Raw genomic sequence first — 24,950 nt, 5'->3', positions numbered from 1 at the left:
GATGTGTAATTTCACACTGATGAAAGCCTCTGTATAAATGAGCCTCCTAAGGCTATGACCAGTGTATAGAGATATGCTCAAAACTAAATAAAAAAAAGACAGACAATTCAGCTTACCAAGTCAACCGTCTGAAGCGCCAGTCAAGAAACGAATGCAGCATCGGGGGTTCAGAGTACAGCCTCATGTGTGTTGGAGGAGGGGCTCTGTAAGGAAGTCTGAAGGAAGGGGGATATATTCCCCCCCGTTTGTGTACTTTCAAATTATAGCTCACTCGAGATGGTTTCTCCAAAATGACAGGTTTTGCATACATAAAAAGTGTATCTTACAGTTCCTTTAGTTGTAGGATTGTGAACTAATGTATAATTACTTTTATTAACTATAGGTTTGCATCCATTAAAGTGTATCTTACAGTTCCTTTGTGAGTGAATTACACACAAATCTGCAGAGTGTCACTAAAAAAGTTTTACGCAGTGACTGACATTCTGTATGGGAGTTCACACCCGAGCTGCTGCAGGGGGGTTGAGTATGTTTTGGTTCTCGGGGGATGGTGGGTTAAGAGACAGATTCTTAACTAAATCTTTACACATACATCTGCCGAATGTCTGTAAAAAAAAGTCTTTAAATCAAAAAACTTGCCTTTTTAGAGTCAGAAGCCTAACGAAATCTCATCAAACAGAGTACTTTATGTTAGTGGTCCTCTTTTATACACAAAAGTGTATCTTTTCAGTAACTTTCTCAGAGAATTTAAGCATAAATCTGGCAAATGTTCAAAACAGCCTTGTTTTTCACTGAAATAGCCTCAAAATCACAAACTGACATTAAGAGTCAGGGGGTTAACGAAATCTACTAAAACAAAGTACTTCATTATCTACTTTGTTCAGCTTTTATACACAAAAGTGCAGGGAAGGTAGGCAGATTTAGAACACTATCTGTGCGATGAGAAGGAAGAGGGACGGGGGAGGAAAATTCAGAGGATGAAGAAGCAGAAAACAGCCATTATTCTTCACTCTTTTGTAAAACGGACAGTTTCAAGAAAGATGAAACCGTGTTTATGCAGACATGCAAAATATCTGAAGCCCTATAAAAAAGTTACAAGTATATTGTGTGAAAATATCTCAGAAAGTCGTAATATTGTTTATTAGTGATTCCTGAGGATATTCTCTTTTTTATTTGTAGCGACTGTGAACTAATGTGTAATTACTTTTTTACTAACTATAAGAAAAGTCTCTCTGAAGAGGGGAAATAATAAAACAATTTTAAAATCATGATGTTTGTCTTTTTATAATTACTTTACACCACTATAAGGAAACCCAATATTAAGTTTGTGTGAGGTTGTACTAGGGATAATAATAGAATGTTGCTGTACCCATGAAGAATGTGTGTTTCTGCTCCATTTCACTCCATGAAGCCTCCAGCTTGTACAAGGGCTCCGCCTCCACTTAACATAACATGTCCCGCCCTCCTCACCAGATCATTTAAAAGTAAGGGGATGGAAATAGACGAAAATAAATACGCTCAAACTAAATAACAGGCCAGTCATTTCCAATCACCAAGGCACTTTTCAAAAAAGAAAAATGGCCAAGAGAAGCATAGATATGGGTTTAATCAGCGAGACGCCTGTGACAACGTACAGCCATCAGTCCGGAGCGCCAATTAAGAAACGAATGCAATATCTGTGCCGGATTCAGACGCCTCCAGCCGAAGAACTTCATGAAGAATGGACTCTGAAAAATGGCGATGTTTGGGGTTATGTATTCAACTATAGTGTTGTCACGATACCAACATTTTGGTTTCGATACCGATACCAAGTCAAGAATTGCGATTCCGATTCTTTTTCGATACTTTTCTTAAAAAAAGGGAAACAGTCTTAAATATAATCAGGGATGCAAACTCATCAGGTATGAAAAAGGTGACAAGGATCCGAGCCCCCCGACCCCACGGAATATCGGCTTTAAAATGAGGAACAACAGATGATTTTAGCAGTCAGAACAACTAAAGCAGCAGTGTTACTAAGAATAGAAACGCCAAAGAGACACATCTAATATAATTATATATAAAAGCATTTATTTTAATTGTGTAGCAGTGAGTTTAACATTTTGGCAGCACTGTTGAGCATTTTGAAAATGTATTTTCATGCCTCTGTGCAAGGCTTAGTCTTTCTATCTTTATAGCCAGTGGTGTAAAGTAACTAGGTTCATAAACTCAAGTACTACTTGGGTACAATGTTGAGATACTTGTACTTTATTTAAGTATTTCAATGTTTCTTTTGCTACTTTGTACTTCTAATCCACTACAGTTCAGAGGTACATGGTGTACTTTTACTCCACTACATGTATTAATACCTTTAGTTACTTCACGGATGTGGATGAATGATGTGAAATATAATCAAGTGTTAAATCAGACTTTAGTTCCACCTGGAGTAAATCCACCAGCTGCCCTGCAGTCTACAAAGTACTTCAGACTAGCTGCACCTTCACCAGCTTTGAGAACACTTTCATGATCAATCATTATAAAACATATCATATATATTTTTCTGAAATGGACCAATCTGCACAACGACTACTTTCACTGTCGCTACTTTAATACTTTTACTTGAGGAACATTTTGAATGCAGTACTTTTACTGTAACAGAGTATTCCTACACTCTGGTGCTTCTTCTAGTACAAGACCTGAGTACTTCTACTTTTACTGTCGCTACTTTAACTATATTTTGATGATAATACTTTTGTACTTTTATTTGAGGAACATTTTGAATGCAGGATTGTTCCTACATTCTGGTACTTCTACTTTAACTCAAGTACAAGACCTGTGTACTTCTACTTTTACTCAAGTACAAGATATATACTTATACCACCTCCGTTTATAGCCTATGAAAAAAACTAATAGAAAATGAAGGCTAAAGCTAACGTTAGCAGATAGTGATGCTAGTTTGCTAGTTAAGTTTGCTCAACGATAATATTGCGACAGAAAAACTTTTCAGTGCACATCACGCTCTGCCGCTCCGACAGGGAGCTCTGCTCTGAACACCTGAACGGCCCGTTCACAGACTTCTGGCGTCTTTTTTGTCAACAAGCCGAGGCGCAGTGGCAGTTGCACTCCCACTTGCAGCCATGCTTCTCGTTTTCTCACATGCTCTGGCAGCTAGCGCGTGGCCGCGTGCACGAGAGAGGGGAGGGACTTAGAACGTGCTTGAGAGGAGCGGGACTGCAGTGCAGGGAGTGGAAGCAGAGCGCTGAACACACACGGCTCTTATTAAAACGGCGCTTTTTCACGGGAGTACTTTTCCCCGTCATTCTTAAAGTACCGATACTAATGAAACGGAGGAATCGTACCGTTTTTAACGGCAGGGTATCGCGGTACCTTTCAAGTATCGGTACACCGTGCAACACTATTCAACTATATGGCGAATGAACTGCATTTCTACAATCTGAAGAATGGAGAAACGTATGGACCCCACAGTGTTAAAGCGACACTGACCTCAACAGATTGGGCTGTGTTAACTCTGGTGTCTTCCAGAGATCTCCACGCAACCACGGTACCGGAAGAAGTAGTGCATCAAGAAACCATAGTGGAACCAGCGGTGTACAAGATATTTGCAAAGAAAAGCAAAGAAACACAGACAGCATGCAAGATCAAAGAAGAGATTTCACCGCCGCCCCTCAATGTGGAGGAAGAAAGAGTTATTTCCCCGCTGCTAGAAGTGAGAAGAGTCCTGACAAGCACCGTCTGGGAAACTAAAAGCGGACCATCGGGGCGATGGTATTACCGTGCAAGCCATTTGGAAACGCTGGGGAAGGACCCCTCTGATGATTTTGTTTTGGAGAATTTTAATTCGACATGTGGAGTTTTTCAGACATCTGTAGGGATGCCACTGACTGCTTGGCTGAAAATGATTGATGGAAAAGCTACAAAGCTTAAAGAACTTTTTAAACAGAGTCAGACATCGATGGACATTATACTGGTGAAAAAGAATCTCACCTTTACAGAGGACTCTGCCTCCCACTCAACATAACAAGTCACACCCTCCTCACCAGATCATTTTAAACTAAGGACCCCTCAAAGAAAAACATTGTGTATTCTACCTATGTAAAAAGAATGTCGGGGTTGTCTCTGTATCAAGATGATGTGTTTAAAAATGAATTTTGTGAAAAATACCAACTGTGTGAGAGACGTCATAAAGACACTCATTTTAACCACAGTGTTTGTTCTCTACAAATGTTTTAAGATTGCTTATTAGGAAAACAAACATATAATACAAATGGGTTAGGGGTTAAATGTAATCATTGTGGACTTAATAGTCTAACAAAATACTTTTATCTGAATACATTTGTTCTTTTTAAGAGCACTTTTTGAAATTATTTATTAATTATTTCAGTGGAACAATCCAGTTTTTGTTAACATCAACGCTTTCTTCTCTTTTTCTTGTGTTACTAAGATACTTTTAGACACTTTGGTGTAAGCAACACTTGTTCAGATAAACAAGGTTTTTTCTTTTCTGATAAACTTACATATTTTAGTTATTTTATGTTACCAAGATACTTTGAGATACACCCTGATGTACGCAACACTTAACAAAGGGTATAATATGAAGTACTTGGTAAGGAAGGGGGTTTTCTTTAAAGAGCTTACGAAATGCTTTTAGCACCTGTTAGTGGGCTTAGTATATGATAGAGGTTGCATTTGTATTGTGGAATGTGCCATATGATTTTTTTATTATTGATCTATTTTTAATAAATCACGATTATAACAGCATACAAAAGTTGTCAGTTAGTAACAATCGTTCGTTGCGCCGGAAACATCAACTTCGGCCATTTCCGGCGGTGACGTCATGAGTGGAACACAGCTGAGCTCAGTCCCGTTTGAATGCATTGAAGGGCCAAATATTACGACAAAGGATGCACAGCAAAAAGACGCCAAGAATAATTGGCAAGCGATATGTTGTATGGGGATGTGGGGCCGTCTCAACATCTGGTTATGGGATGTTTTTGTGGCCAAAAAATGATCAAATGTTGCGTATATGGACAAAACAAGTGCGTCGTACGAGGCGGACGTTTGCTAGACCAGGTAACCCGGGGTCGATGAAACCGACGATGTGTGGGGCAGCACATCAAGAGATCGTGTTTCGAACAATCAACAATGCCCGCTAAGGAGAGAGAGTAAACGCTTTCTCGAAGGTTCGTTTTGCTTTCTTACAACGTTACGTTAACTCAACCTTACGTTTGCCATGAGGCTATGTTACTTCCCTTAAGAGCTAGCTGTCTTAGCTAACAACAGTTAGCAGCTAACGTTTTCTGCAGTTTGTGTTTCCACTGAAAAACGTGATGTAGTTATTTAAGGGTAAGTTAACTAAACGTTATCTTACAAGTAGAGAAAGTGAAGTTGTGTTTAAAATCGTCAATGTAATGCACGTTAAAGGTTTTGTGTTGAGCATGAAGTTAGCTTTACTGTAGCTCACCAAAGGTTAGCATGTTAAGCTGCACTTTCTGTGGCAGCTCGCTTAATACAAAGAGGGATTTTGTGCTTCATTGTAAACTTTTCTTACAAATGTGTGTTAATCTACCTGAAATTGTAGGGACAGTTTTTTTCTACTCAACTATAAAGACCATTGTTGAGGAGATGCAAAACATACTGTAAATGAGTTGGGTCTGACATATACATGTTACTGCTAAAAAATGAAACATTATCAGATGAGGACATCACCAAAGTGTGTGAGTCTGTCAAGGGATTTGATCTGTTCTTTGATAATACATTATTATAGCGCGTTATCAATGACTCAAAGCGCTTTACATATACACACATTGCACATCATACATGCAATGGTCAGATACTGTGGACAATACCCACAGGAGCAAGTTCAGGTGAAGTGTCTTGCCCAAGGACACACCGGCTTTACAGACGCAGCAGCGGCGGGTTTCACCCCTTGATCTGATGATCATTGCACAGCGCCACACCGTCCATCTTCACGCCTCGAGGTCATCGAGGCGCTTTTACAAGTATACATTGGTATTATACATGTACTGTGGACAATACCCACAGGAGCAAATCCGGGTGAAGTGTCTTGCCCAAGGACACAACGGCCTGACGCAGTGGCGGCGGGAGCGGGTTTCGAACTGGAGTTCCCCAGCACTCCCCCTTGATCTGATGATCGGATGCACAGACCACTGCGCCACCCGTCCCATGACTTTGCATGTCGTACAGGGCCTGTACACACTGCTCTGGTATGAATTAAAAATATAATTGTAAAATGTATGTCTCTCGCTCTTGTCATCATTCAGGCTTTGCATTTGAACTCCTATGACTGGTTGCGGACTTGAAGGGAACGACTCCATGGCTTTCCTGACATCCAGGAAAAAGGTGAGATTCTAATCCATTTCAATGCCAACAGCCAGTCATTGTTTTTAACTTTTTTAATATGATTTTTTTGGGGAATTTCTGTTTTATTGGATAGTAGAGATCTACTGGAACCTAACACCAGAGAGAGAGAGATAGAGGGAGGAGATGATATGCAGCAAAAGGCCGAGCCAGATGGTTGCTGCTCCGTGTGGAGCGTGTTCTATCAGGTAAAGCACTTTGGTACCCAGTTATTTATGGTATTGAGTTTGAATTTAGCCTTTGGAAGGGCATTGTAAAGACTGAAAACACATTTGTTTGTCTCAACATTCCTGTAATAATTTGTTTTTTTATTGTTGATATTGTTTTGTTCTTTATTTTTGTTGTGAGAATCACTTTGCAATTGTATAAGTGCTATATACATAATTATACTAATATTATTGTTGTTACCATCATTACCATTATTTAAAAAAAAATCTTTGTTTTCTTTATTTATCGCTGCAGAAAGGATCATGCCAGCCCACATCAAACACCTGATCAAGAACTTGTGAATCTTCAGGCAGAAAAGATGAAAACACCTGTTCAAAGTTCCAGTTTCCTGTACATGGAACCATGCCTGTCCTCTGTTCCACATGTCTTCAGTCAGTCCTGAGGCCTGTACTACGAAGCAGGATGTTCTCTTCGTGGCTAACTTCAGGGAAAACTCCGGCTTTCCGGTCCTACGAAGCTGGTTCTCTTTTTAGCGGGCTAGATCTCCATGGTAACTTATGCTGAACGGCTAAACTGCCCCGGAGCAGGTTAGGTTGCAGGCTAAGAGCTCAACTCAGTGAAAGCACTGCCTGCTGACCAATCAGAGCTCAGTGTGCGGAGTTTAAAGCGATCAAGTCATATTACAGGAGAAAGGAAATACAGAAAAGCTGCCGTTGCAGGAAAGACGGCCGGCAAAAATCACTGAACATTAATAGAATATCACCTCCATCTTCAGAGCAATCTGACTATTATAACATTAGCGTTAAGAAAGCTTACTTAAATATCTGCCACGACATCAGTAACCGGATCAGAGTAACATTAAGTACAGTCCGCGGCACATCACTTCATAATGTATCACATATCTCCTGATCTGAGTCAGCTGAGCCGTATCTGGCCGTGCAGCACTCACAGTGTCACATACTGGATGCAGAAGTATTATTTTAAGCAACACATTAAGTTGAAGAAACACTCGAGTCAAATGTAATGAAAGTCAGACGGTGTGTTAGACGGGGCAGTGATATCATGAACCTGTTGATGTACGCATTCAAAGACTTGTTCTGTTCCCAGCTGTGTTCACCTTGCAGGTGCAGCTCTGTGGCTTTGATCCTGGATAAAGTGTTTAAGTCATGGATGTTTAAAGTTTAACTTCTTCATATTTGACTAGTATTAAAGTGCACTTTTCATTCAGGAAGTATGACGCTGCGCTGTCAGTACGCTTCTCCATGTTTGTGATTGGTCGAATGCTCCAGATACCACCCCTTTCATGTGAACGCGCACATAACTAGATAGGACACGGCTGGCTTGAGTGATCCACTTGATAACCCGCGTCGTAGGACCGTTTAGCGAGAGCATGTATGTTTTGGATTAGGCCAACCGGCTAACTCAAACATATCCAGGTTAGGTTGAACCGGCTTTGTAGTACAGGCCTCTGGACCCTATGACTCGGACACTAGTTCTACCAAGGCTTATTAGAGGTAAGAGTGGTAGGAGAGGAGTGGAGTTATCTTTGTATTTAGGCTGCAAGTCGACAAAGGTGATCAGATGCTAATAATGATCCGATTCATTTGATATTGATTGTCTGCCAATACCGAATCCTGATCCGATTCTTCTATCTCCCAGATAATACAGCTGTACCGTGTACACTAGCTCTATTTGTGTTTGCCATTGTAATTCACCATAAGCAATTGTTGACTGTAACGTCTAGACTCTATGCCAACCAACTGTAATTTGTAATGTATTATACTTTAACAGTTCTGGCAGCCCAAATGTTAACGTAAATATTAAGTTTTCTTTTTACATTGTACTTATATCTGTACATTTCTTTTCAGTTTGCTTCAAGAAGTGGCTTCAACAGACAGAAGTGCAGGCCAGATTGGGAAAGGCTGGACGCTACACAACGGGAAACATTATAGACATGAACAAGGAAAAACAACAAACACTTTCTTTGTTGCCTTGTTCTTATCATACATAGTGTTACGGTTTTTGTTACCATTTAAATATTGAATTCTATGTATTACTTTTATTTTAAATCAAATGCACCGGTTTTAGATAATATATTTATTTTGATGTGTAGGTTGATTTGCAGGTTGGTTGTTATTTGTATAATTATTGTATTGTTACTGTGTATTTTATTATATTAACTAGCTATTTATTAAATTAAAATACTATTATGAACACTATACAATGTCTTTATTTTGTAGATACCAGAATACATGACACAATGAATCTTTGTAATATATTTATGTTCTCTTGTTTAAATAATCATACCAGTATTTAATGTATGCTGGTCACCTGGAATCCTGGTAAGCTCCCAGCAGGGTATATTTAATACTATTATTAAACATAAGCTGGTGATAGATGGATAAACCAGCCATCCTGGCCAGCTGAAGTGTCCAAAACCCCTCTCCAGCCAACCATTCCAGCCTAATATATACTGGCTGGTCAATTTACAACAGCCTGACCAGCTATATGTATCTAAACTGGTTATTTCAGCAGAGTCATTATTATTTATTTACTATTTTTTGAGAATCTCTGAATTTTAGTCAAATGTATATACCAGTCTCTGTTCTGTTGCCTGAGCCAAGTTTGCCTGCTACATTACGATGTATTATTATTGATTTACTATTTATTGAGAATCTCTATGAATTAAAGTCAAATGTATACCAGTCTGTGTTCTGTTGCCGCATCGGATCTCCGCCAAATGAGTCTTGTCTGTCACTCGATTCTGTCTCCAGAGTCCGACATCAGCCACAGAGGTAGTGTATTATTCAACAGGTGTTCTACTCGTGACGTGCGTGACGTCACTAAACGGCGAAAGCTGTTTTGTTCGGAGCGGTCGTGTAACATCGGAAGTGAGCATGGAAAGTTGTAATAAACCACGATTTATAAATACTGCGGGCATATTGTCATGAATGACATGATTTCCCATTAATAATAGTATATATATTATCGTAATAAGAACAGTATTGTCCTTCATTTCGTAAGCTCTTTAAGGGTGCAAAACTTTAGAACAGGGTAAAATATTAATTAATTTGTATTGAATTTTCTTTTTTTTTGATTTTCAACATACTATATGACTTTTCCATATTTCTGACATACTATACTTTTTTGACTTTTTTCTGTAGAATCTTGACAAAACTATTACTTGTTCTTAAATGATGACCTATTGCTGGAGATGAGATGAAAAAGCTACAACGCTTAAAGAACTTTTTTTCTAAAAACTCTCAATTCTATAATTGACCCCCCCATTCAACGCAATGAGCCCCACCCTCCACTCAGCAAATCATCTAAAATGAAGGACCTCGCTAAGACGACCGTTGTAAACTAGCCATGGAGCAGAGAAAAGCCAAGACTCCCCCTGCGAGTTGCAGCCAGGAACAGACTACTGGACTACCATCATCACCACCAAGGGGGAAACCCGAATCTTGCAATACTACTGCTGCTGATTTTGCTCCTTGGGCCAAAACGTCTCTGTTTATGGACACAGTGAAAGCGGTGTTGGTTGATATTGTGGAGAGGGTGATACATCGGTACAGAGAAGAAATATGCAACGGGTGCCGAGTCAGTCACCCCGGCCAGAGGCAACACGATTTTCTGAATGACATGTCCGATTTTTACTTCAGAAACAATTACAACGCGTTAATGAAAAGACTCTGGCTCACTGACTTCATTACTGAGATCGACCAGACTCTTAATGATAAAGACATTTTCACGGATGATTGGAGGATCCAAGGCGCTTCGGAGGCTTTTCTTCACAATCTCAAAAATTGCAGACGCCTCAAGGAGAGACTTGAAAAGATCCATGCCGAGTTGGATGGAGAAGAAGAAGACTAACAACCAGCAGTTGGATGGAGAAGCCAGGGACTTGTTCGATACATTGACTTTTTTCTTTAAGTAAAATAAAAATGGGAAACTACTATGCAAAACGCTCTGTATATATTGATCATAATGTAGTCATTACCCTTTTAATAAGTGTGGTGATGGGGACGATTGAAAACAGAACGAGCAGTGACCCCTGTGTAAAAACAATGGCTGAAGTTTGTAAACTGGAAGACATTTTGGATATAGTTCGTTCTGGCAGTACTATTTCGGGTCATTGGGAAACGATTGTAAACGAAACATTTAAAGTGGTCCTGGAATCTTCATTTTCCGAAACATTCTGTAACATTATCTCAGAAATGAAACAAACATCAAAAGTGTATCATGTGCTCTCATTGTATGCTCTGTTTGTAGATGTAATGCATCTTTGCGTCGAAAACAGCATACACGTGAATATTTTGACTGAAGTGAAAAAACTCCATCACGATATCTCCAGTAATATGGGGAATTCTAAGCTGGAGACTGTCCTGGGGGTGCTACAATCAGTATAACTATTGATTTTGTGTGTGAAAAATAAAAAAAGTGTTTTTTTAACATTTAAAAACTGTTGTCATCATTATAGCAAGGGGAGCGTGTCTGATACATGTGTATTACAGTCCTTCTTGTTGTGTTTTGCAGTGTTTTCTGTGTATCTGTACACACAAAGCACACTTCATTATCTACTTTTCAGCTTTTTTAAAAAGAAAAAGTGTATCTTTCGGTAACTTTCTCAGAGAATTTAAGCATAAATCTGTCAAATGTTCAAAACAGCCTTGTTTCACTGAAATACCCTCAAAATGACAAACTGCCATTAAGAGTCAGAATCCTAATGAAATCTCCTCAAACAGAGTACTTTCTACAGATGAGGCCTCCCACTCAACGCAATAAGTCCCACCCACTCAGCAAATCATATAAAACTAAGGACGACCGTTGAAAACTAGCCATGGATCTGAGAAAAACCAAGTCTGATGTAGCCTGCCCTTATTATCACCAGGATAATGGATATGGGCTTAATGACTGGATGTTACAAAGTAGGGGAGAGGATGTCCCCGAAGAAGAGCTCTCCTCTATATCATATCCATGTAAGGTGTTTAGGACAAAAGAGGACCATGATAACATGACATATGAAGAATATCTTTCTTTAAAATATGGTATTATAGATAACCTTTATAGAAACAGTATATATCATACCACTCGCCAAGATCGCAAATGACAATTAGCAGAAAAGAAAAGAAAAAGTAAAGAAAAATGAAGAAAAAGAAAAAGCAACATGAAAAGGAGAAGAAAAATGAAAAGCAAATGCAGAATGCGAATGAAAAGAAAAGGGGCCAGAGGACGGAAAACAAAAAAGACAAAAAGAAGGAAGGTGAAAAGAAAAAGAAACAAAGTGAAGAAATGTAAACTAGAGGCTGGTGTTGTAGAGCCATTACCGGATCATAATAATCGTATAGATCATCTCCCGCTAACAGGCAGCCGGTAAGAGCAGATCAAAATGTTGTGTAACGGAGCGTCCACACTACAGCTTCAAAAATAGCTTGGAGCTGGGTGTGTCTGGAGCTTGGGGATTTTATTCAAGCAATGCGACCAACAACCAATCACATGAATCTCCCGCCCCCGACATACAAAGCAAAAACCCCCGGGGATTTTATGCGAGCAATATATATATATATATATAAACTCCCCAAACAGGCGAAAACCTACCAGTTTCCCCCACTGTCTCTGCCACCTCCCTCCATGCCTGGTTCCTCCGGTTTGTATCCCGGTAGGTGAAGAGGGTCTGGTCATACAAAACCGGGTGATCGCTACGGCGATAGTTAGTTTCTCCTCCAACTTTTTTTGAAATATAGAAATGAACAGCGGGATATCTCTCCCAGCTTAGACACGGTTTGATTGGCTACGGCTTCAGCTGTCAGATTTTCAGAAACGGGATTTGATTGGCTGGCGCTGGCTACTCCGGCGTCTCCGGCGTCAGAAGTTGAACATTGTTCAACTTCTGACGCCGGAGACGGATCGCTCTGCTACCCACAATTCAGTTCGGCGAAAAAGCGAGGCAACGTGACGTCACCCCATTCAAAGTGAATGGGCAGATTGGAGTTTTCGACGCTCTCGACGCTGTAGTGTAGACGGGCCGTAAGAGCTCCGCAGAGCCGCTGATGTTATGTTCTGTTTGCATTGTTTGCGTGTGTGTCACGTGTCTCGTCAAAACTCTGCGCAGCATTGCTCAGAGAGCAGGTTTCAGTGTGGTGCGCTGGTTGTGGGGGGGAATCTGTGCTTGGATGCTCTGTTGGTTATCTTCAGAGGGATAGGTGGGAGAGAGAGGGATTTATATTTGAAAAGTTAAATTTTTCATTTACTTAGAATCCCGTTGTTTTGACCCACTGAAGAGTCCTGCTAAAAAGGGGAGAAAGTTATTCATTCATGTTCATTTTGTTAGAAGCATTTGATAGTGAGGTTTATTTACATGTTTTGTTTGTTTTGATCATCTTGTTTAAAGGTTTTTCACCTGAATAAAGCTGCTGCATGAAGCTGCTGAATGAAGCTGATTAAAGCTGCTGCATGAAGCTGCTGATTAAAGCTGCTGCTGAATGAAACTGATTAAAGCTGCTGAATGAAGCTGATTAAAGCTGCTGCATGAAGCTGCTGATTAAAGCTGCTGCTGAATGAAACTGATTAAAGCTGCTGAATGAATCTGATTAAAGCTGCTGCATGAAGCTGCTGAATGAAGCTGATTAAAGCTGCTTAATGAAGCTGATTAAAGCTGCTGCATGAAGCTGATTAAAGCTGCTGAATGAAGCTGATTAAAGCTGCTGCATGAAGCTGCTGATTAAAGCTGCTGCATGAAGCTGCTGAATGAAGCTGATTAAAGCTGCTGAATGAAGCTGATTAAAGCTGCTGAATGAAGCTGATTAAAGCTGCTGCATAAAGCTGCTGAATGAAGCTGATTAAAGCTGCTTAATGAAGCTGATTAAAGCTGCTGAATGAAGCTGATTAAAGCTGCTGAATGAAGCTGATTAAAGCTGTTGAATGAAGCTGATTAAAGCTGCTGAATGAAGCCGATTAAAGCTGCTGAATGAAGCTGCTGAATGAAGCTGATTAAAGCTGCTTAATGAAGCTGATTAAAGCTGCTGAATGAAGCTGATTAAAGCTTCTGCATGAAGCTGATTAAAGCTGCTGAATGAAGCTGAATAAAGCTGCTGAATTCATTTCATTTCAAACCTTTATTTAACCAGATTGGTCCCATTGAGATCATAGATCTCTTTTTCAAGGGAGACCTGCAGCATATAGGTTCCACATGAAACATAAAACAATAAAGGACATTATACATTATATTTACAGGATACATAGTTATAGACATTTACAAGTGCCCATTGTATCAGCAAGCATTTCATTTAGCCTAGCTTTAAAAACATGCAGAGGAATGAGATTGCTCAGTTTCAATTCTTGCTGAAGATTGTTCCAAGCAAGTGGAGCTGCGCACATAAAAGCTGTCTTACCTAAGACAGTCCTTGCTCTTGGCACATCTAACAAGACTACATCATGTGACCTCAGACAATAGCTGCTTGCAACTCTCTGTGTTATCAGAGAGCAGATATAATACGGGAGTTTACCCAACAAAGCTTTATAGATAAACGTGTACCAATGAATGAAGCTGGATGAAGCTGATTAAAGCTGTTGAATGAAGCTGATTAAAGCTGCTGAATGAAGCTGATTAAAGCTGCGGAATGAAGCTGATTAAAGCTGCTTAATGAAGCTGATTAAAGCTGCTGAATGAAGCTGATTAAAGCTGCTGCATGAAGCTGATTAAAGCTGCTGGATGAAGCTGATTAAAGCTGCTGCATGAAGCTGATTAAAGCTGCTGCATGAAGCTGATTAAAGCTGATGAATGAAGCTGAATAAAGCTGCTGAATGAAGCTGATTAAAGCTGCTGCATGAAGCTGATTAAAGCTGCTGAATGAAGCTGATTAAAGCTGCTGCATGAAGCTGATTAAAGCTGCTGCATGAAGCTGATTAAAGCTGCTGCATGAAGCTGCTGAATGAAGCTGATTAAAGCTGCTGCATGAAGCTGATTAAAGCTGCTGCATGAAGCTGATTAAAGCTGCTGGATGAAGCTGATTAAAGCTGCTGCATGAAGCTGATTAAAGCTGCTGCATGAAGCTGATTAAAGCTGCTGCATGAAGCTGCTGAATGAAGCTGATTAAAGCTGCTGCATGAAGCTGCATAATCTACTAAATAAAAAGTCTAAAAGAAAAGCTGCAGAGTGGAATCCTGTTATTAACGTCCAGTAGATGCCTCGAGTCCCTTTCAAGTGGGGAGTCTGCAAAAAACCAGCGGAACTTGACAGTAATACAAATTGATTGAGGATTGCATAATCTTGAAATAAGAATTAATTTAAAGAAGGCTTATAATAAAGTAAGTCATGTATTTCACATCACTATTGGCTTATATTTGATGTATGAAAGCAGGTTTTATATGTGTATATCTCCCTAATTGTTATATCTTTATCTAAATATGATTGTACGTCGTTTTAAGAGCCTACATGAGTTTTCGCCAGCTTTACAATGTAAAATCCATCAAGTAGATAATAGATGTGACTAACTGATTGGCACGGAGGGACACATGGTCAAAGGTAGACATATTGATGATAGAGTCAGTCAGAATCAAGTTAATGATCAAACAGAGGATTTTAAATGCCTGTGATTTAAAAAAAAGGGCCAAGGTTTAGAAACATCCGAGTACATAATCCTGGAACAAATTCAGAGAAAGCCAACCAAGAGAGCAGCAGTTTCCCTCAGCCATGATGGACAGATTCACTGTAGTTATATGTGTCCTTCTGGTTTCATGTATCTGCAGGACATTAGGTAAGTAACTAAAGACTGCACTTCATCTCTTACATTTGGAAATATGTTTCTATAACTTTAAATTGTTTCTGAAACACACACTCCAGACTTAACTCCTCTTTCTCCTTATAAAAACAGGTCAGACATGTGAAGGAAACTGTGGCAAAAAACTAGATTTGTGTTCATGCCACTCAACATGCACCTCTCTAGGGAACTGCTGTACAGATTACAGAGAATACTGTGTGGAGATCCTTCCACACTCCGGGTCCATGTTGGGTGGGACAGATTTTATTGTCCTTAACGCAAATTTTAATAATAGCTCAGAGATTATATGCAGGTAAGACTTTCTTTCACACTTCCGTGTTGACTTGGTGCTAAACCTGTTCTAGTGATATATTTGATAAAAGCTGAATAAAAAACGTTTATACTTATATTATTGACTACCAAGTCATTGTATGTATATACAATGACTTGGTAGACAATAATATAAGAATACAAGTTTTCCATTTGAGCTTTTTCTGGGATGTTAACCGTTTTCTCTCGTATTACAGTAAAAAGAAACGTGACTTCATTAAAAACAACTTGCTTCTTTTATAATGGCAGGTTCCATGACAATATCAAAACGGAGGGGTATGTGGATGAAACCAGTAGAGGCCATTGCATTTCCCCACTTTTGTACGAAACCGGGTGGGTTCCTTTGAGCATCTCCTCTGATAATGGCACTACGTTTAATAGAACTGGAGCCTGGCTCTCAGGTACTGTATCTATCTGCATAGCGCTTTTAAGATGACTAACAATTTATTTAGTTTTCCAATTGCTTTTGACATTAACATAATGATTTGGTCATTCAAATGTGTTGGTACAGTACTTATTGAAAAGTTAGATGCTAAATTCAAGGCGATTCTGGTCAACTCAACAAAATGGCAGTACTATGGTACAACTGATGTCCGTGGCAACCTTGAGATGACATGGAATACGTCTTTGGTCAGAGCGGAGAGGGTCAACATAGAGCTCTGGGGGTACAGGGAGACAGGTGAGTAAGTCTATTCCTACACTACATTTACACTTTGGAGATTAATGGTGAAAAACACTGAACCTGTGAAATGTTTCTCTGTAGGAGAACCATATACAGACAGCTGGCTTGGTGAGTGGGCGTATCTGTACTCGCTTGCAAAGGATCAGCCCAACAGTGGTTCCTTTAGTTTCTTGCCTAAACCAGCAGAGAACGGCTTTTCAAGTTGGGAGCTTGGCTCTCTACGCATCAGCCCCAGTATCTACCCTGATGGCATGTGGTATGTGGTGCAAATACCCTTCAAGATGTACTGTCACTAAACATCTTAATATACTTGTCAGCTGTATTGTGTTCGTCATGCGTTTCATTTAGGAATGTGCAGGCCGCATGGACGGACGATCACGCTCTGGCCTGGCATCTGGAGGAGAAGTTCAGGCAGAACCCGACAGTTTGGGCCCTGGATAAATGTGTAGCATGGAACCAGCTGGAGAATGAGCTGCCCAACTTCCTGAGTGAGCTCATAGACTGCCCCTGCACCCTGGCTCAAGCGAGAGCAGACACAGGGAGGTTTCATGTAAGTTTGTTAAAACCTCATTCACAAAGCTATCTCAAATGATTGCAGCCAAATCTAAACTTGCTGCACTTAAAATGTGACTTTTGTTGTGAGTCTGTCCACACTGATATTAACTTTGCATTCTTATAAAGTTCAAGAAAATGAACCACTTAGTTTTAACATGCAGTAACATGTGTACACTGACAATAAAGTTGCATTGTATCGTGTGAGGTATCACGAATAGATTTGGATAGTGCCATCACTTGACAGCCTTGTTAAAAAGGGTTAGTTAACCCTACACAGACACCATTGTGTTACAGGTTAATTACTTTGATAATCATTTTGCACAGATAAACATCAATCACACTTGCAAAGTAAAACAGCAGGAGTAAATGGAAAAGAGATGTCATCACAGTGTGGGAATTGTAAGGCATTACCCAGATGAAAGTGTGTAATTGCTTTGTGTGTTTATCATTACAAAGACAGGCAGGGGTCTATTTACAAGCAGAACACATTCTAGCATCGATCTGTTGCCTTTTATCTTAAACATTTTACAACTAGGGTTAGGCAAAGCCATTACTGACCTGCAATGACTGGTGAGTGTATTGATGAGGATTCAGTGTGAATCATCACACAAGCGAATGGACTATCTGAGTGGTTGCCTTTGTCACATTAATATCATTTTTATTATAAATGGTACTATAATAATATGCTTCTGGACTGCAGTATTTGTATGAACACCGGTTATAAAGGCTGTATCTCTCTCCGCAGACAGACTATGGCTGTGACATAGAGAAGGGGAGTGTGTGCACCTACCACCCAGGATCTGTTCACTGTGTGAGGTCTATACAGGCCAGGTGAGTCCTACACTCTCACAGTCAGATGTCAACTTTTTATTTGAAATATTATAAATGCATTTGCAATCCATCCGAAACATACTCAAATCTATAAGCTCAAAGACTTGCCCACACCTTACCTCGCCCATGCTACCTCACCCGAAATAAAGCACTTACGGTAAATAACCGCCTTATCTTGCTTGTGCAAACTAAAGGACACGGGAAAGGGGGCATGCAGATTAAGGGTCACTGACAGGGGAAATAGGAGGCTTATTTGTACAGGGTGATGTACAGGGAAATGAGACGGCAGGTCGTGGGAGTCATGTGACCGGGCTGAGGAAACTCGGGCATCTGGTGGACAGAATGGCAATAAAGCTTCAAAGAGTTTCAATGGCTTTGGTTAGTGGGAAGGACAGAAACAGAAACAAATGTAGACAGATGAGGAAGCCGTCGCAAAAACACTATTGTAGAGGTTTTACCACTAATTTAAATTTGATATGATGATGATGATTCAACGTATTGTCATTATGTAGTACAGGTACTATGTAAAGAAACGGTTTCTCTGCATTTGACCCATCCTAGTGTTAGGAGCAGTGGGCTGCCATTATGTACGGCGCCCAGGGAGCAGTGTGGGGAACGGTGCCTTGCTCAGGGACACCTCGGTAGCACTTGGTCTTTCCGGGACTTGAACTGGTGACCTTCCAGTTGCCAAGCCAAGTCCCTATGGACTTCGCCACCACCGTACTAAGTACTAATTATTGTGCAATTATTTTTAATGTAAGGAACTGATGCGTTCAACTCGTCCAGTTGCCCTGCTGTATATCATTTAACTTATTGATCAAGCATCACTCATTGATTTACTTGCTGATAATTATAAGTGGCTACATACTTTTAAGCAATGTCAAGACTGTAATATCTCAAAAAATATTAGATGGGTTTCTATGTCATTTTAAAATACATATATTCTTACACTTTATCAATATTTAAGTTTATGATTAAATCCTGCATGGATAGCATGCTAATAAGCTAAATGACGATGGTTAACATGGTTTACACATGGCTTACACCAGCATGTTAACAGTGTATTTATTCAAGCCCACTGTATATACATTCTTATTCTATTTTACATGTATATATCTTTTTTTCATGCAACTTAAACCATTTTGTCTAATGCGCGTTGTTATGTATTTTCATCTTATTCTAAGCATATTGTATGTTGCCCTGTTGGAGGAGCCTGACTTAAGATTTTCATTGCACAAACTACAATGTAGCTACTGTAGAGCATATATTGCAAAAAGCCTTTAAATCTTGAATCCTCACGTTAGCATCGAGTGTAAGAGCCTATAGTGTAGCTCCTTACTTGTTGCATCGGGGTTCAACATCTAACTGAATTTGTTTTTGGATATTTATCAACAGTCCAATGTATGCATCGGGACAACAGTGTTGCTATGACAACACCGGTGCTCAGGTGCTGACCGCAGACTCGAATGGGGGAAGTTCTCCAGACCGAGCACACGACTGGGGCTCACCTCCATTCAAGAAACCCCCTCGAATCCCAGGAGATTCCCACTGGGTGTACGACGTCCTGAGTTTCTACTACTGCTGCCTGTGGTCTGACAACTGCCACTTCTACTTCAAACTCCGGCCCTCCAGCGACTGCAGACGGTACAAGTCCCCCAGTTCAGGTAAGTAAATCATTTAGCACAATATTAATGAGTTTTTAAGCGACTATTTGAAATGCAATTCTTACTTTTGTGTGTGTAATGGCAGCTGTGGTGTTTGGAGATCCCCACTTCATAACATTCGATGGTGTCAGCTACTCCTTCAATGGCTTTGGGGAATACACTTTGGTGACTTCTTTTGCGAAAGGGCTGACAATTCAAGGCAGAACTGAGCCTGTAAATGGTGAGTTACTTAAGGCATTTAGATGTTTTAAATGCATGTCTTTACATCTCTTCAGTGTTATGTAAATGATATAGTACTCATTTCTATAAAGAACACAATGCACATTAAAATATTTTTCGTATGTCATTGCTCTAATTCTCTTACTATTAGGAACTGTAAAAGCTACACAGTTGACGTCTGTAGCCATGCAAGAAACACCCTCTGATATTATTGAGGTGCGGCTGGTCAGCGGTCATATTGGCCTTGAGGTGCTGCAGAATCAAAAAACACTCTCCTTTTCTGAGCAGAGCTGGATGGACCTACACGGTGAGAGCCTGATTTATCTTTGTATCCATGATTAAATCTATAAATGGTATCCCTTTGTTCATTTCATTTGACAGCTAGACTACAAAACGTTTTCCTGACCCCATCTCTCTTCTAGGTGTGTTTGTGTTTTCTCCTACCTCTTCCAATGTGACCGTGATGTTCAGCAGTGGAGTTGGAGTGGAAGTGCGCCTGAGAGAGGGAACCATGACCACCACCGTACTCCTGCCTGAAGAGTTCATAGACACCACCATGGGACTGCTGGGGAAAATGAACGGTGACCCCAAAGACGACCTCGCTCTCACCAACGGGGAACTCGTGCAGAATCGCACAAATCCAGAGGAGGTGTTCAACTTTGGGGCAGGCTGTAAGACATTATTCACAACTCAGATTGATATGCCTGTTGTTGAAAATGCATGTGGTATTTGCATTAGGTTGCTTACCTTCTTTCATGAGTAAAGGGGTTAAAAACACAGTCTAAAACATTTCAAAATAAAAGCATGAAACAGGAAGTAAAACCAGTTAAAAATTACACAATGCACCAATCCAAAAGAAGCACACAATAATCAAACGGAATATACAAAACATACATAAAAGCCAAGCAATATAAACTATTAACAAATATTTCACCATGTGACATATGAATGAAATTCATATGTTGTATACCCAACAAAACCTAATTCAATATGAAATTAGCATGATATTTGAAACATATATTACAGTTGTTGGTATGTATTACATTTAGATTATATTATATTTCCACATAAGGAATAGAAACACTTTTGTTTAGTGAAATGAGAGAGTGAAGCTAATGATTGATTCGATTGGTGGGTAATACTAATTTAGTTCATGTGTTAAGATTCGGAGTAGCCTACAGGTAGCAGGAGAAAGAACTAAACACAGATACAGATGAAGCAGCAACAGTTCAATGGATATTTAAAATGGCTTACAGGCATTAAGTCCAGAAGGCAGGTAGGAAGAAACAGGTCACAGGCAAACAGATCCATCTACATACGAACTGTATAAGTAGTGACGGACTAAATGGGAAGTGGTACCAGAGCAGAGGCCTGGTGATTGCAGGGATAATGAGAAACAAGTGAAGCTAATCAGGCCAGCTATCAAAACTGGCGGGAAAACAAACTAGGGCAGGAAGTGAGAGCTGAGTATCAAAATAAAACAGGAAGCGCTAAACATGAGTGAAATTAAAAAAGAAAACCTGGAGCTATACATGTATTCATAACTCACAGTAGAAGTTATCATGGACATTAGTAAGGAATAATTAAACATAGCTACCCAAAGTGTAAGGTATTTTTCGCTATTCCATAATGCTCTTTTTTTGGGTCATGTACTCTTCTTGTCATGCTTTCATGGAGATATTTTAATGTTCTCTTTTGTCTGTTCGTGCAAACTATGTCAATGTTGCAGATTTTCCACTTAAAATAAAAAAACATTTAATAGTATCTTTCTGTTTTGTCTTACAGGGGCCATCTCCAACCAGTCTGCATTGTTCACATATGATTCAGAATATCTTTTGGACACATTTTTGTATGCTCCCAGACATGACGCAAGTTTTCTTCCAGTGTTTTCTATCCCGGAGAATCCTAATGACCCATTAGCTAATCAGACGTCTGAGATATGCTCGGGACCGGGCTCTCAGTTCTGCAGGTACGAGACAAAAATGTTCTTTATCTCAATATTATTAATCATTAAAAAACGTGTCCTTTTTGTTAAAAAACTAATGTTAGCCATCTCAGTAAAAATAAGACCATGCTTTTACACCTTTACACATGCAGTTCAGTTTACTTGTCTTAATGGAGTAGGCCTACAGTTTAGCATGTGAAAGAAGTTTAAATGATGTCTTAGGTGGGTCTTACATTAGCTTTCTCAAATGAAGTCTTAAAAAATAACCCTGATGATGTCCTTGTGATAAACTAAAGGTATTAGTTTGAATAAGATGGAAATTGGCCAGGCAAGAAATCTCTCCAAGACATTTAAAGTAATGATATATCCACTGCTTATGATTTAATTGTACACTATATTTGAATTTTATGATCACCTATGTCCTGTAGGTACGATATCCTGGTGGGTCGTAGTCCCAGAATGGGACACGCTTCAAAAATATCTTACCAAAGTCACATTTCTCTTGAAGAAGATCTAAAGCCAGGTGAGTGTATAAACACATATGTGATGAATGAGTGGTTGCTGAGATTTGGTTTCACTGTATGAGTTATTGCTGTGCTTTGCAGTGATATCCTGTGGATGGTTTTCACCACCAAGTAATGGAAAGAAGGAGGGGACCACATATCTACAGGGGGCTAAGGTGAACCTTTTCTGCAACGAAGGCTTCACTCTCACAGGACCATCGGTGCGCGTATGCCAGTGGGACGGCGTGTGGTCTGGAGGAGACACAAACTGTGTGGTTCGGAGGAGATACAAAATGTGTGGTTCCCGGTATAAATAAATTATAAAATCTCTCATTTCCAATGATTTTATCTTCACAAATCAGCAGTGTGTGCCATGCATGTGTGTGAGTGCTCTAAAGTGTTGGAATACACAAACAATTAAATCACTTTCAGAACAAATGATTATGTATCCGAGCTACTATATTTGTATTGAGTCTCAATGTCAGTATGAGGAGGCCTTTCACACAGTCAAGGCCTGTCTTATGCCTACAATTCTGAAATGCCTTGGAAAATGAACAAATGATTTATTCAATCACCTTGCTTCTACGGGCATTGCCCTTAGCTGTGGGACCAATGTGACAATTACTTTTCCACATAGAAATGAAAACGGTCTGCTTTCTGACTGGTTGATAAGAATATCAAACATGACGACAGGTATTCATTATACACTACAAGTGTTGTGTCGCTAAAAAGTCTACAGTCTAAAGTGATTTGGATTTGATCTTAGGGTCACACTGATTGTCTGTCTGCCCCAGGTTTTTAAGTGTTTAACCAATCGACCGACATTGGTATATCTAGAACAATGCCTTCATTCTCAACAGAAATGAAGTGGAGAAGTAAATTGTAGCATGATCACAAAGGTCATTGATTAACTTTTCCCTGCCTGGTTTCTCTCTTTTCAAACAAATACATTACATGCTCTCAAATACTATGCTGAACAAATCTAAATCCTTGTTGCATGTACTCTTCTTTCCTTCCTGAATCTATGGAGTTAAGTATCAGCTAAGGTACCAAAAAAGGAAAGAAAAATAATCAAATCAAACAAACTTATGTTACGACTTATTGTGCTGGAGTCTCTGGTTTAAAAAAACATATTATTAAATTCGGACTTCTGGTGATGTAATGGCGCGTTTCCAGTGCAGCGCGGAGCTCGCTTTAAGTGTGCCGAGCAGTGCCTGTTTTTGGTTGCGTTTCCACTTGGCCTAGTACCGGCTAGCGGGTCCTAATTCACAGTTTTTCTGGCCCCATAAAATCGTGGTTCTAGGACCAGGAACAACCAGGCTGAGTCGGGCTGAGTATGCTAAACTAGAGAGAGAATCGCTGGCAAGGGGGCTACAACTACAACAAGATGAACATATTTTACCGTGATTTAATTGTAATACACGTTTAAAAAATGATGCCGAATTAACAACATACTGATACCGGTTAGTAAAAACCATGAATTAACGCTTTGACAAGTCTGCAGACAGACGGCAGGCGAAAAACCCTTTTAAAATGCATGTTTTCTAAATTGAGCTTGGCTGAGCTAACGTTATATATTCTCCGACCGTCCACACTCACAACAACGGCCTATACAGACATAAATAAACCAGCGACTGTAATCTCCATGACACAGACAGTCTGTGGTTTGTACTTGTTTAACTTTTGTCTAGTTTCTGAACAGATCGTATCTGTCCCCGGCTGTTTGAAGAGCAAGCATGGGAAACAAAAGACAGCATTTAGCTGTTTGCATCCAGCTAGCCATGCCTTTCTGGTGTACCAGCTACGTGAGAAGCCTTGTTGATACGTTTTGTCTTTTTCACGAGCTTGCTGCGATATATACAACAGTGGCGAACCGTGAGGGCCTTCAAGGTATTCAGAGAATACCCTGGAACACTCAGATAAAAACAAACAAAATATCGATTTAATTATATAAATAAAATGTATATAAAATGAATAAATGAGAATCGTATCTGTGTTGTTGATCTGTAATATTACAGTGTTATGTTGATTTGTCCTTCTCGGACCATGCACTACGCATTTCAGTGGTTTTGTGTTAGAAAAGAAAGCAACCAATCAGATCTTGTTCTGGGTCTCTGGGAAGAATATCCTTCAACCAAGGTATTCTACATCCTTGATAGAATGCCCTGGCCGTTGCACTGAATGAGAGCGTACATTTTTTTGTCTGGAGCAGCAAAACATATTTCATAGTTTTTTATTGTTATATCAGACATTTGCATTTATTAGGCTATTTATTACATGATATAAAACTGTTAACCTCTAATAAGAAACAAAGAAATCTTATAAGGAGAATTAAAAAATAATACACAGGCCTACTTTAAAATAAATTAAACACAGCACTTGGGGAGTCCACTGCACATTTGAAGGGAAAAAAATATTAAAATGGGCCCACTTTGAAATAAATAAAACATATAGCTGCACCCTAAAAAGAGTTAAAGGTAGGGTAGGTACGAATGGAGAAACCAGCTCGAGTGCGCTAGAATTTGAAAGTACACAACCGGAAAAAATATGCCTCTTCCTTCAGACTTTCTTACAGAGTCCCTCCTCCAACACACACGAACGCGCACATGACCAATGAGGACACGAGATAAGTTTGTGCACAGATGGAAGGCTGACAGGCAGTTAGGCCATCCAGTTATTTTAGCCGGGCCGGCTCAGATGATTGGTCGTGCTTTTTACAGCGCAACGGCTTCCAGAGATTAATTTTTGTATGTATTTATTGTCAAAGCATTCAATACATTCATTGCTATTGGGACGTTAAGAGCATTCCATGGAATATAACAAAAAGTGTTTTCTGAAATAAATTACATACCCCATTGAATTATGACTGAAGATCGTCAGCTGTCTTCCTCTCCCTTGTTGTTCCTCGATACGTAAAGGCTG

General features: G+C 39.7%; 1 protein-coding gene across 2 annotated transcripts; it reads left to right on the top strand.

The window, feature by feature from the left end:
- Nucleotides 1-15,164: 15,164 nt before the first annotated feature.
- Nucleotides 15,165-22,361, top strand: LOC117456060 (sushi domain-containing protein 2-like). Of its 2 annotated transcripts, none has more exons than XM_034095781.2 (14): nucleotides 15,165-15,296; nucleotides 15,414-15,612; nucleotides 15,879-16,030; nucleotides 16,159-16,308; nucleotides 16,393-16,567; nucleotides 16,660-16,861; nucleotides 17,612-17,697; nucleotides 19,093-19,361; nucleotides 19,447-19,581; nucleotides 19,732-19,887; nucleotides 20,003-20,251; nucleotides 21,366-21,549; nucleotides 21,954-22,048; nucleotides 22,131-22,361. In XM_034095781.2, the coding sequence occupies exons 1-14, from the start codon at nucleotides 15,233-15,235 to the stop codon at nucleotides 22,343-22,345; spliced, it is 2,331 nt and encodes a 776-aa protein (XP_033951672.1). In that variant the 5' UTR covers nucleotides 15,165-15,232; the 3' UTR covers nucleotides 22,346-22,361. The 2 variants fall into 2 exon arrangements, with proteins under 2 accessions (XP_033951672.1, XP_033951671.1); XM_034095780.2 differs by having other exon boundaries at nucleotides 15,166-15,296; nucleotides 16,141-16,308.
- Nucleotides 22,362-24,950: the final 2,589 nt, after the last annotated feature.

The sequence above is a fragment of the Pseudochaenichthys georgianus genome, chromosome 12 (genome assembly GCF_902827115.2).
Source record: "Pseudochaenichthys georgianus chromosome 12, fPseGeo1.2, whole genome shotgun sequence".
Lineage (NCBI taxonomy): Eukaryota > Metazoa > Chordata > Actinopteri > Perciformes > Channichthyidae > Pseudochaenichthys > Pseudochaenichthys georgianus.
The sequence above is the reverse complement of the archived record's forward strand: the minus strand, read 5'-3'. Positions and strand labels throughout refer to the sequence as shown.

Bases quoted from the DNA above. Each gene is read 5' to 3' on its own strand.
- LOC117456060 (XM_034095780.2), top strand. From the start codon at position 15,233: ATGATGGACAGATTCACTGTAGTTATATGTGTCCTTCTGGTTTCATGT. The intron at 21,550-21,953 runs GTACGAGACAAA...TATGTCCTGTAG, and splicing joins CCGGGCTCTCAGTTCTGCAG to GTACGATATCCTGGTGGGTC. The intron at 22,049-22,130 runs GTGAGTGTATAA...TGTGCTTTGCAG, and splicing joins TGAAGAAGATCTAAAGCCAG to TGATATCCTGTGGATGGTTT.